The sequence below is a fragment of the Chiloscyllium plagiosum genome, unplaced genomic scaffold, assembly GCF_037043375.1.
Source record: "Chiloscyllium plagiosum isolate Xiang-an unplaced genomic scaffold, Cpla_swu_hap1 HiC_scaffold_9, whole genome shotgun sequence".
Lineage (NCBI taxonomy): Eukaryota > Metazoa > Chordata > Chondrichthyes > Orectolobiformes > Hemiscylliidae > Chiloscyllium > Chiloscyllium plagiosum.
The window spans coordinates 81642524-81653415 of record NW_028270147.1 but is presented as its reverse complement, the minus strand read 5'-3'; the positions used below and the strand labels follow the sequence as shown (position 1 = coordinate 81653415).

The 10892-nt window shown below is 40.6% G+C and overlaps 1 protein-coding gene across 1 annotated transcript; it reads left to right on the top strand.

The window, feature by feature from the left end:
* The first annotated feature begins 5709 nt into the window (after positions 1-5709).
* On the top strand, positions 5710-10522 carry lrrc52 (leucine rich repeat containing 52). The gene is made up of 2 exons (XM_043700164.2): positions 5710-6331; positions 10230-10522. Exons 1-2 carry the CDS (start codon positions 5710-5712, stop codon positions 10520-10522), a joined length of 915 nt encoding a protein of 304 aa, XP_043556099.1.
* The last annotated feature ends 370 nt before the right edge of the window (positions 10523-10892 follow it).

The window sequence follows — 10892 nt, the reverse complement described above, 5'->3', positions numbered from 1 at the left end:
CTAAGGGGTAACCTTTTCACACAGAAGGTGGTGCATGTATGGAATGAACTGCCAGAGGAAGTGCTGGAGGTTGGTACAATTGCAACATTTAAAAGTAATCTGGATGGGTATAAGAATAGGAAGGGTTTACAGGGATATAGGCCAAATGCTGGCTAATGGGTAATTTAGGATATCTGGTCATCATAGATGAGTTGGACTGAAGTGTCTGTTTCTGTCTTGTACATCTATATGAGTATAACTGGATGAAGTCACTGCTTTGATGAAAATATGATCAAAGAAAATGTATTAGAAGTTGAAGACTTGAACAGTGTCCTCTCTGCTCCCAGAATTTTGGAGTGCTCTAATATCTTCTGAGAGAGCTGTTTGACTGCAATGATGTCTTTCTCTCCCAATGGTTGGGTAATCTTCATTCACTGTCCAGTACGTTATGGCCAATCTACTGTGTCTTCTTCAGTCTATCTATTGATTCCTGCTGTGGTTCTGTTCGCCGAGCTGGAAGTTTTTGTTGCAAACGTTTCATTCCCTGTCTAGGTGACATCCTCAGTGCTTGGGAGCCTCCTGTGAAGCGCTTCTGTGGTGTTTCCTCCGGCATTTATAGTGGCCTGTCCCTGCCGCTTCCGGTTGTCAGTTGCAGCTGTCCGCTGTAGTGGCCGGTGTATTGGGTCCAGGTCTATGTGTTTGTTGATGGAGTTTGTGGATGAGTGCCATACTGTTCTTTGTTTCGCTTGCCCTATAATGGTAGTTTGTCCCAGTCAAATTCATATTGCTTGTCGTCTGCGTGTGTGGCTACTAGGGATAGCTGGTCGTGTCGTTTCGTGGCTAGTTGATGTTCGTGGATGCGGATCGTTAGCTGTCTTCCTGTTTGTCCTATATAGTGTTTTGTGCAGTCCTTGCATGGGATTTTGTACACTACATTAGTTTTGCTCATGCTGGGTATTGGGTCCTTCGTTCTGGTCACCCAGATACCCAGCATGAGCAAAACTAATGTAATGTAGTGTACAAAATCCCATGCAAGGACTGCACAAAACACTATATAGGACAAACAGGAAGACAGCTAACGATCTGCATCCACGAACATCAACTAGCCACGAAACGACACGACCAGCTATCCCTAGTAGCCACATACGCAGACGACAAGCAACATGAATTTGACTGGGACAACATTACCATTATAGGGCAAGCGAAACAAAGAACAGCCAGGGAATTCCTAGAAGCATGGCACTCATCCACAAACTCCATCAACAAACACATAGACCTGGACCCAATATACCGGCCACTACAGCGGACAGCTGAAACTGACAACCGGAAGCGGCAGGGACAGGCCACTATAAATGCCGGAGGAAACACCACAGAAGCGCTTCACAGGAGGCTCCCAAGCACTGAGGATGTCACCTTGACAGGGGACGAAACGTTTGCAACAAAAACTTCCAGCTCGGCAAACAGAACCACAGCAACGAGCACCCGAGCTACAAATCTTCTCACAAACTTTGAATCTATTGATTCCTCCAAGCTCTTTGCTTCCTGCAGCCAACCTCTATGGAGTGTCACCACCCCTCCATTCCATCGTCAGCTTTGCTGAATTTGGCAGTGCGTGGAAGGTCCTACACAGAATGTAAGAGTTACCTGAAGTTGAATAGGATGCAACTAACAATGACAAAGTGAGCCAAGTTTAAACAGCAAATGTTGTGAAGTGCAACATGTTTGTGCTCTCTTATAACAATCACCTTGACAAAGTATTTTTAATCAGTGTCTTTTATTTTGTTAGAAAGCTTGTTGAAATTAAAACAGAAATTGATGGAGAAACTCAACAGATCTGGCACAATCTGTGGAGAGAAAATAGAGTTAGCATTTGAGTCCAGTGACCCTTTTTCAGAACTTGAAACATCAACTGTTTTCTTCACAGGTGCTGCCATGTCTTTGGAGTTTCTACAGCAATGTCTGTTTCAGTTAGTTTCAGATCTCCAGCAACTCTTTGTTTGATTTCATTTTTTGGACTATAGTAGATTAGACCTTTAAGTTCTTAATGCTGAAGAGTTTTCTATTAGCAGCCATTTGCAACTTACAACACCTTATGTTCTGATATATCAAATTTTATTTTGCCAACATTAAAAACTACATTTAGAATGTATTTTATCAGCTAAAAGAAAGATGTTGTGAATCTTGAAAAGGTTTAGAAAGGATTTATAAGAATGTTGCCAGGGCAGAAGGGTTTGAGCTAAAGGGGGAGGCTGAATTAGCTGGGGCTACTTTCCTTCAAACATCGGAGACTGAGAAGTAATCTTATTGAGGTTTATAAAATAATGAGGGGCATAGATAGGGTGAACAGCAAGGTCTTTTCCACAGTGTTGGGGAGTCCAAAACTAGAGCGCATAGATTTAAGGTGAGTGGGGAAAGTTTTATAAGGGACCTAAGGGGCATTTTCTTTTAATGCAGAGGATGGTGCATGTATGGAAGCAGCTACCAGAGGAAGTGGTGGAAGCTTGTATAATTACAACATTTAAAAGTAATCTGGATGGGTATATGAAAAGGAAGGTTTTAGAAGAATAGGGGCCAAATTCTGGCAAATGGGATTACATTAATTGAGGATATTTGGTCAGCGTGGATGAATTGGAGCGTTTTTGTGCTATACATCTCTGTGACTCTGCCTCAGTTAACTGAGTATACTAAATATATTTTAATATAGAATATAATTGGCAGAATGTTTCCGTGGTGTCTGTTAAATACATTGATGCATATTTCTTTCAGATGATGGAAAGATGGAGATGAATATGTCTTCATTGAGGCTCCCAGCTAAGAAAATATCTCTTAATTAAATGCTTATAAATAATATGGCTCTGGAATTCATTATACAAGAAATATTAAATAAAAGAGAAATTTTGAGAAAGCAAAATCAAGTCACTTGATTGACAATAGATCACAAAAATTAAAAACAATTTAACATTTAACAACTTGTCACACATTTCTACAAAGTTGCAGATGGTAAATGTGAGTAACAATAAATACCTTTCTGCATGTTATGGGAGGTACAATTATTTACCTTTAAACAAGTAGTAAAATAATGCAGATGCTGCAAGTCTGAACCTGCGAGAAAAGTTTTCACTCTCAGGTTTCACCCCAGAGACCTGAGCACAGCACACAGTATCAAGGCAAATGAAAACAGAAATTATTGGGGAAAATCAGCAGGTCTGGAAGGATCTGTGAAGAGAAAACACAGAGCTAATCTTTCTACTCCAGTGATCCTTTAGTGAAAGAGTGACGCACTGACCTCTTTTAGATGAAAGCTTAAATTGAGGGCATGTCTGCCCTATCCAGTGAACGCAAGAAGATTCCATGTTATTTTGAATGATGGTAGCAGAGAGGATTACAAGCGACCCAAGGAACAAAGCCACAGTGAGAGCAGCAGACAGCCACAGGGACAAATACTGAAGTAGTGATACAACAACTATGACACAGGGTGTTGGCTGATGAACCACAATATGACAAAGACAGAAATAGTCTGGAGAAGAGATAGACTCTACAACTGGAATTGGATTATTGAGCAAGGAATCGAAGGAGAATGTATGGCAAAGAGAGAGCACCAATTTATAATCATTCATAGGATGTCGTCATCACTGGCTGGACAGATTAATGCCCATCTCTGTTTGCCCTGGAGAAGATGGTGTTTCGTCACCCACTTCAACCACCGGTGTTCATGGGGTGAGGTACATGAAAAGTGCTGTTAGGAAGGGAGTTCAGGACTTTGACAGTGGTGGTGTTCACATGCATCTATGGCCCTTGTTGTGACTATCCAGATGGTGTTGGGGAAGTGATAGCCTTATTAGTCAGTTGAATATGGATTAAGGCATATCTAGTTTTAAAAAAACTACTTCAACTACTAATTGTGCATTGAAACATGTTTAAAATGAAAGAGATACATATTTAATGACCAGGAAACATTCCAGGATTAAAATTCTCTTACACTACCACTCCCCACAACAGAAATACAATACTGGGGGAGAAAAGGTATTTTGCATACAATATTAAATTCAACACTTACTGTTCTGCTGAACTCCTATTTTGTTGAAGAATCCATGACACAGTCTGAAACCAGAAAAATGTATCTCCAAAGCAATGAAATTCCTTAACCTCAAATTGTGAGACAGTCTCAGTCTTACAGTTATTTTAATCAACCTGTTCATATAAGATGTGACAGACCTCCAAGACAACTGGGGCTTGGACAGATGTAGGGTCACTACTACAATGCTATAAGATCCCAAATAAATTCATATTCTACAAACTGGCAATCTTCTGACTCTAAAGGGGCTCTTGGGAATCATTTTTATAGGTTTTTTTTCCTCTAGACAAATGGGTTTCTAGGGTATTTAACCAGGAGGGATCTGATACTGTTCTCTCATGGTATTGAGTGCTGCCTTTAGCAGCAGTTCTTTGCTATTTTTAAATTTCAAAACACACTTTATTCTTTTAAAAAATCTTTATATACACAGTTACTAGTGCACGGTGGCACAGCAGTTAGCACTGCTGCCTCACAGCACCAGAGACCGGGGTTCAATTCCCCCCTCAGGTGACTGACTGTGTGGAGTTTGCACGTTCTCCCAGTGTCTGTGTGGGTTTCCTCCGGGTGCTCCGGTTTCCTCCCACAGTCCAAAGATGTGCAGGTCAGGTGAATTAGCCATGCTAAATTGCCTGTAGTGTTAGGTAAGGGGTAAATGTAGGGGTATGGGTGGGTTATGCTTCGGCGGGTCGGTGTGGACTTGTTGGGCCGAAGGGCCTGTTTCTACACTGTAATGTAATCTAAAGCAGTTTGATTCTGTACAATTTTTACATGTGGAGATCAAACCCAAGCCATTCCTTACGTATACAAGACTACAGTTAAAATACGTTTCAGACACCGGGAGGGTTGGTAACTGAACGGATTGTGGAGAGTTGGAGGAAGAGAATGCACTTTCCAGCCAACATGCAGTCACAGAGCTACTTCAGACATGTTATGACACACCTCTGGGCTTGGAACACAGATCTCCTTACCCAGAACTAGGGACATACCAGAAGCCTGGTCCCATATACCGTGGCCAACCAAAGTATTTGATCAGAGATGGAGCGACGTTCGGCCCCACTGTCGGGACTGTTCTTGAGGCAGTAGGCGATAGGCAATTCTAGCAACTCCTGTAAGTGGCCAGCACTGACTGGATCTTCGATAATTACCATACACCGCTTACCTCGACTCATTTTGTACCCGCTGGTTTACAGGTCTCTCCAAAGAACGAGGCAACTGAGGAGATCTTGCTTGGTGACTAAACTGTAAATAACACGAGATGCTCCTGCCCCCACCCCCCAACACTACCCCCCAGTCCCTCCTTCTCCTTGAAGACTCCCTTTATATTCGGGACGTCACAAATGCGTTAACTGGCAACTGGTGTGACATTAGATGAAGGGGTTGGGTCACAGTTACTACTAAATGAGCCAACTCTTCTTAACTTTCACGTTCACCGCTTCCATCGGCTACAAGTGTGGAGGCACTGAGCAAGTTTCTGCTGTCGGCCACCATGAGTTGGCTGTTGCAGCACATCTTAGTTTCCTTCTGATCACTTTATTTGCGCGGTTTTACTTATTTTTGAAAAACAAAAGGGTCCGGGTGTAACTTTGCACCCAATAATAAACACAGACGTCCGAAGAGCGAGCATGGAGCTGCGGTTTGGATAACATCCAGTCAACATGTATTGGTTTGCATCTGAGGCGCAGGGCCTCCTTTGGGAGTTGCTCTTGATGGGGGTTGTGTTAGATGCTGCGTGCCCTCCTAACTGTAAGTGCGGACAATTTGAAGTGAATTGCAGCAATGCAGGGCTGACCACCTTCCCAATATCCCTCCCACTGAACACCAGGCGCCTCGACCTGAACACCAACAGCATCGAAGAGATCAATTCTCTGGAACTCAACCTGCTCGGCGACTTGGTCTATCTGGATTGCAGCCATAACAGAATAATAGAGATTTCGAGGCTGCATTTCATCGGCATGGCGAAGCTGGTATATCTGGACCTCAGTTACAACAGCATTAGAACTATCAGCTGGACGGTTTTCGGGCCGTTGACTAATTTGATCATCTTGAGGCTCAACAACAACCCGAACCTGAGCGAAATCGACTCCGGAGCCTTTTCGACTAATGCGGGGCTTCGAGAGATCAATCTCAGCTACAACGGCTTGTTATATTTGAACACGACCTCGTTAAAGAACCTGGAAGGGCTGAAGGCCGTATATTTGGCTGGTAACCCCTGGGAATGTCAGTGCACAATTGGCCACCTCAGTGAGTGGATGTTTGAAAACAATGAAACTTTTCCAGGTGAGGTTCTCTCTTTAAAAATAAAACTACAATCTATTCATTTCGTGTGCACATGATGTTATTTCTGGCTGTGCAGTGGGTGCTGAGATTGTGGTGAACACATTGGAAACGTAAAAAAAACTTGTTTTTAGCAGAAATGACGAATGTTCTATTAAAGGTATAGGCTATTTAACTGTTCTAGCCCAATCCACTACCATTCAGTCAAGATCCTGGCTGAGCTGAGACCTAACTTGCCTGTGCCCTATTTCCTTGTAAAACCTTTGGCAAATGAGAAGTTACCAATACTGTGGTCACTGAGAATCTTAAGTTTAAACCAATAGTGCGAGAATAAAACTCAGCAGGTTAGGTAGCATCGGTGGAGAGAAGCATGGTTCACATTTCAAGTCGATAACCTTTCATCAAATTCTCTTATCTCAAAAAAAATCTAATTCGGTCTTAAAATTAACAATTTTAATCAAACAGCAATGACCATTTCCAGCAGAGAGTTCCAAACAAATGCTATTCAGTGTTCCATTATCCAGACCAATGGACATAAGGTAGAATGGAATAAATTGTGTTCCTGTTCATATATTGAAAGCATCAATCAATTCTGACCCTTATTATAAACTCCAGGGAATACATGGTGTAATTTTTCCCCTTAATTTATCCCTTGCAATCCGCCTAAGATTCTGGTGAAATCATATGGCAGTTCTGTCCAAGGTGTGGTGCCCGGAACTGCTCAAAGTATTCCAGATGCATTCTAACAAGAGCTTTTTCACCTGAAGCTCAATCTTAATACTTAAACCAAATCCAAGAAGGAAACAAAGTAAACTGCCAAGAAAGGCATGGGTTCAATAATTGGCTGTAAGTGCTTTGTTTCTGGATTTGAACTGTTCCAAGAGAAAGATGTGAGTTCAAATTGACTGGAAAACCAACAAGATGAACAGATTTTTCAACATAAATTAGAGAATGCAGGAGAAAATATCCTCATGACTGCCTTGAAATGTATAACAGTTCAATTAACCAGAGAAGTCAGAGAACAGGTCAGCTTGGTTCTCATGAAGGGTTTTTGATGAAAAGCGAATCTTTCATTTTCCTTCCTACCCAGGATGAGACTTCCGGCTGTGTATTTCCAGTATTTTCCATGTCAGGTTTTGGATTAAAGGATTCAAGCCTTAAAAAACTAAATAAAGGAAATAATTCTACATGAATAGCTGTGATTAACAATGGAGCCGTAGGCTAACATTGGTAGATAGGAAAGTGGAGTTAATGCCACAATCAGATCAGCCAATAAATGGCAGAGCAGGCTCAAAGGGGCCTGAATGGCCAGCTGCTATTCCAACTATATATATTAGTATATATAAGTTTGAATTAATTTTTGGGCTAATATCTCTTAAAGTAAGAAGGAAAACTCTGAGGGTTACCTGTGCTGCATAAAACTTGTTGAAATAATTCTGAATAAAGTTAAAGGCTTTGCAGTGTTAGTAGACCAGATGCCAAATATGTCCAATTCACACAGAACAGCAATAAATGAGGTGAATGAGATGCCGAATGTCATATCCAAAATAATAAAGTAGAAGTCAAAAGCAGTAAAATAATGATCAAACTGCATAACCGATAACTTGAATACTGCATCCAGTTCTGGCCACTAAGCAGCAAGAGGCACACCTGTTTAAGCACTGAATGTGCTTTTGAGAAAATCCATCAAATTATCCCCAGTGGCAAGGGTCTGAATTATGAAGAGTAATAATGTTTTCAGTCTTGGAAATTAAACCCCACTGAAGTGATCTTACAGATTTGTGTTAGATGCTTAAGATATACTTAAGACTCTAGATTGAAAAGACCACCCTAGAAAATTATTTAACTTAAACTTTGGGGCACAGATTCTAATAAGCAAAGGCAACTTGAGGGTTGGCATCAGGAAATTTGTAAATGGGGCAAGGATGTCTTACTGTAGCTGAACAGGTGAGACGACACCTAGAGTATTGTGTGCAATTTTGGTCTCCTCGCCTAAGAAGGAATAAAATTGTCAAAGAGGGAGTGCAGTGAAGGTTCGCCAGGTTGATTCCTGGGCTGGCAGCTTTGTTGTATGTGCGAAGGTTACTTTCCCTAAACCTTGACTGGAGTTTTGAAGAATGAGAGGATCTATTTAAATGTATGAAATTCCAACAGGGCTGGATGGATCAAATGCAGAGATGAAGACCCCTGTCTGGGGTCTAGAACAGAGTGTCACAGTTGTGGGATACGATGTCAACCATTTAGGACTGGGTTGAGGAGAATATTTTTCATTAAGGCGTGGTTAACTTGTTGAATCCCTAACCCATAAGGCTGTGGAGTTTAAGCCACTGACTGTATTTAGGAAAGAAAATATAGATTTCTAGACACTGAAGGTATCAAGGGATGTGAGGAGAGAGGAGAAGTATGGAGTTGAGATAGAAGATCAGCCATGATTGTATTGGATGATGGAGCAGGTTTGACGGACTGAATAATCTACTTTTGCTCCTATTTTCAATGCCCCTTTTATGCAGCAAACACAGTGACCATTGCTGGAGAATGATAATCCAGATAGGCTATGCGGGTAAAACCCTTGTAATCATCTGAGAAACAGAATCATCTGCTCTTCTACTGATATAATATCACTAGAGTCTCAGCTCAACTTCAGTTCTCAAATGGAAAATTTAAATTTAAATACTGTTCACAATTTAGGTTCTTTGTATTTGTCAGAACTTCACTTTTATTTCTGCTTCAGTTTAGAAGAGTCTTTTTTCCTTCTTGAGGTTCCCAGATCATTTAATTCAGAAAACCTGAACTGGCAATATATTCTATTATTTTGCTTTTCCTAGACAGTTGGTTATAGAGTGATAGAGATGTACAGCATGGAAACAGACCCTTCGGTCCAACCCGTCCATGCCAACCAGATATCCCAACCCAATCTAGTCCCACCTGCCAGCACCCGGCCCATATCCCTCCAAATCCTTCCTATTCATATACCCATCCAAATGCCTCTTAAATGTTGCAATTGTACCAGCCTCCACCACATCCTCTGGCAGCTCATTCCATACACGTTCCACTCTCTGTGTGAAAAAAGTTGCCCCTTAGGTCTCTTTTATATCTTTCCCCTCTCACCCTAAACCTATGCCCTCTAGTTCTGGACTCCCCGACAACTCAAGCTTGATTTTTAACCATAATTAGATTATTTTACACGTTATAACGAACATTGTGTCCTCCAACATTTTTGTTCACAGGCACAAGAAACTTTAGCATTGCTGAGTCCTTTCAGCATCAGTAGAACATAGCTACAGGTGTAGGCCATTCGATTGGATCACGTTAGATTGCAGATCAAGTCTCACCTGCCAGCCTTTTCCCCACATACCTTAATATCTTTGAGAATAAAATTATATTTATTTCTGATTTAAAATTAACAATTGATCTATTATCAACTGCCATTTGCAAAAGTGCTTTTCAAACACCTACCACTCGTTCAGAAGTAAATGTGGTTTCTAACTGCATTCCAAGCTACAGTCCACATCCTCTAGTCCTAGATTCCATTATCAACAGAAATAGTTTCTGTCTCCCTTTCCCAATCAGTTAGTGCCTCTTAACCTCCTGAAAATGTCTATTTTCAATTCCAGGGAATACAACCCTAATTTGAGTTTTCTCAATCTGTAACTTTCCCCATAGAATCCAGATATATTTGGTAGATCAATGCTGCAATGTGAAAGATAACATTTACAGTTCTGAGGTGTTTTTGTTGAAAATTATTTCAATTTTAAGTTACATGTGCATACTACTTTCAATGACACAATAAAACACAATAGTTATATACTTTTAGATCTATGTTTGTTTGAATGTATAGTTTGTTTCATATCATTCTAATAGCAACTAAATAAAGGGAAATAATTTGCTTTTGATTTAACAGATGAAGATAACACTTTATGCACTTTGCCAAAATCAATGGCTGGAATTCCTGTCTCCATGGCTTTAATCAAGATATTCGATATTTGTCGCACACCTCTGGGTTACTTCGAATATTTATTTTTCGTAATAGTTGGTTTTGCAATATTTATCAGTGGTATCATTGTTGCCTTGCTTACAGGTACATTGATGGTCTTCTTTGAACGTCAAAAAATGTTTAAAGAAGATGATGGAGAAGACATTAAACAATATAGGTCATATAAGACGACTGTAAGGCTTACCAACATCAACTTATGATAGGGAACCTTACAGAAGTATCATGCTACCACAAGATGTGTGCTAATCACCAAGGTCATCTGTGGGTGTCTCTATTATAGTTACATGCCATTGGATCAATGCAGTGATATATTGTGGAAAACTGGAGTGCATCACTCTCTTAAATTATCATGGTTCTTGTTACTTTACACTTCCTTTGCTGTTTATGTATTGTCAGAAGTATAAATTTATTTTGTAAACTATATGCCAATAAACTTTATACTCATTTTCAAAACTTCAGACTCTACAATTGTCAGTGACTGCATGGAGTATTTTTTCCTCCCCCTTTATAACATTTAACATGAAACAAACATCAGATTGTTTGTTTGTGTGACACTCAGTGCACTAAGGT

Excerpts from the sequence above, each read along its gene's own strand:
- lrrc52 (XM_043700164.2), top strand. The coding sequence starts at position 5,710 with ATGTATTGGTTTGCATCTGAGGCGCAGGGCCTCCTTTGGGAGTTGCTC. Across the intron at positions 6,332-10,229 it reads AAACAATGAAACTTTTCCAG|ATGAAGATAACACTTTATGC; the intron begins GTGAGGTTCTCT and ends TTGATTTAACAG.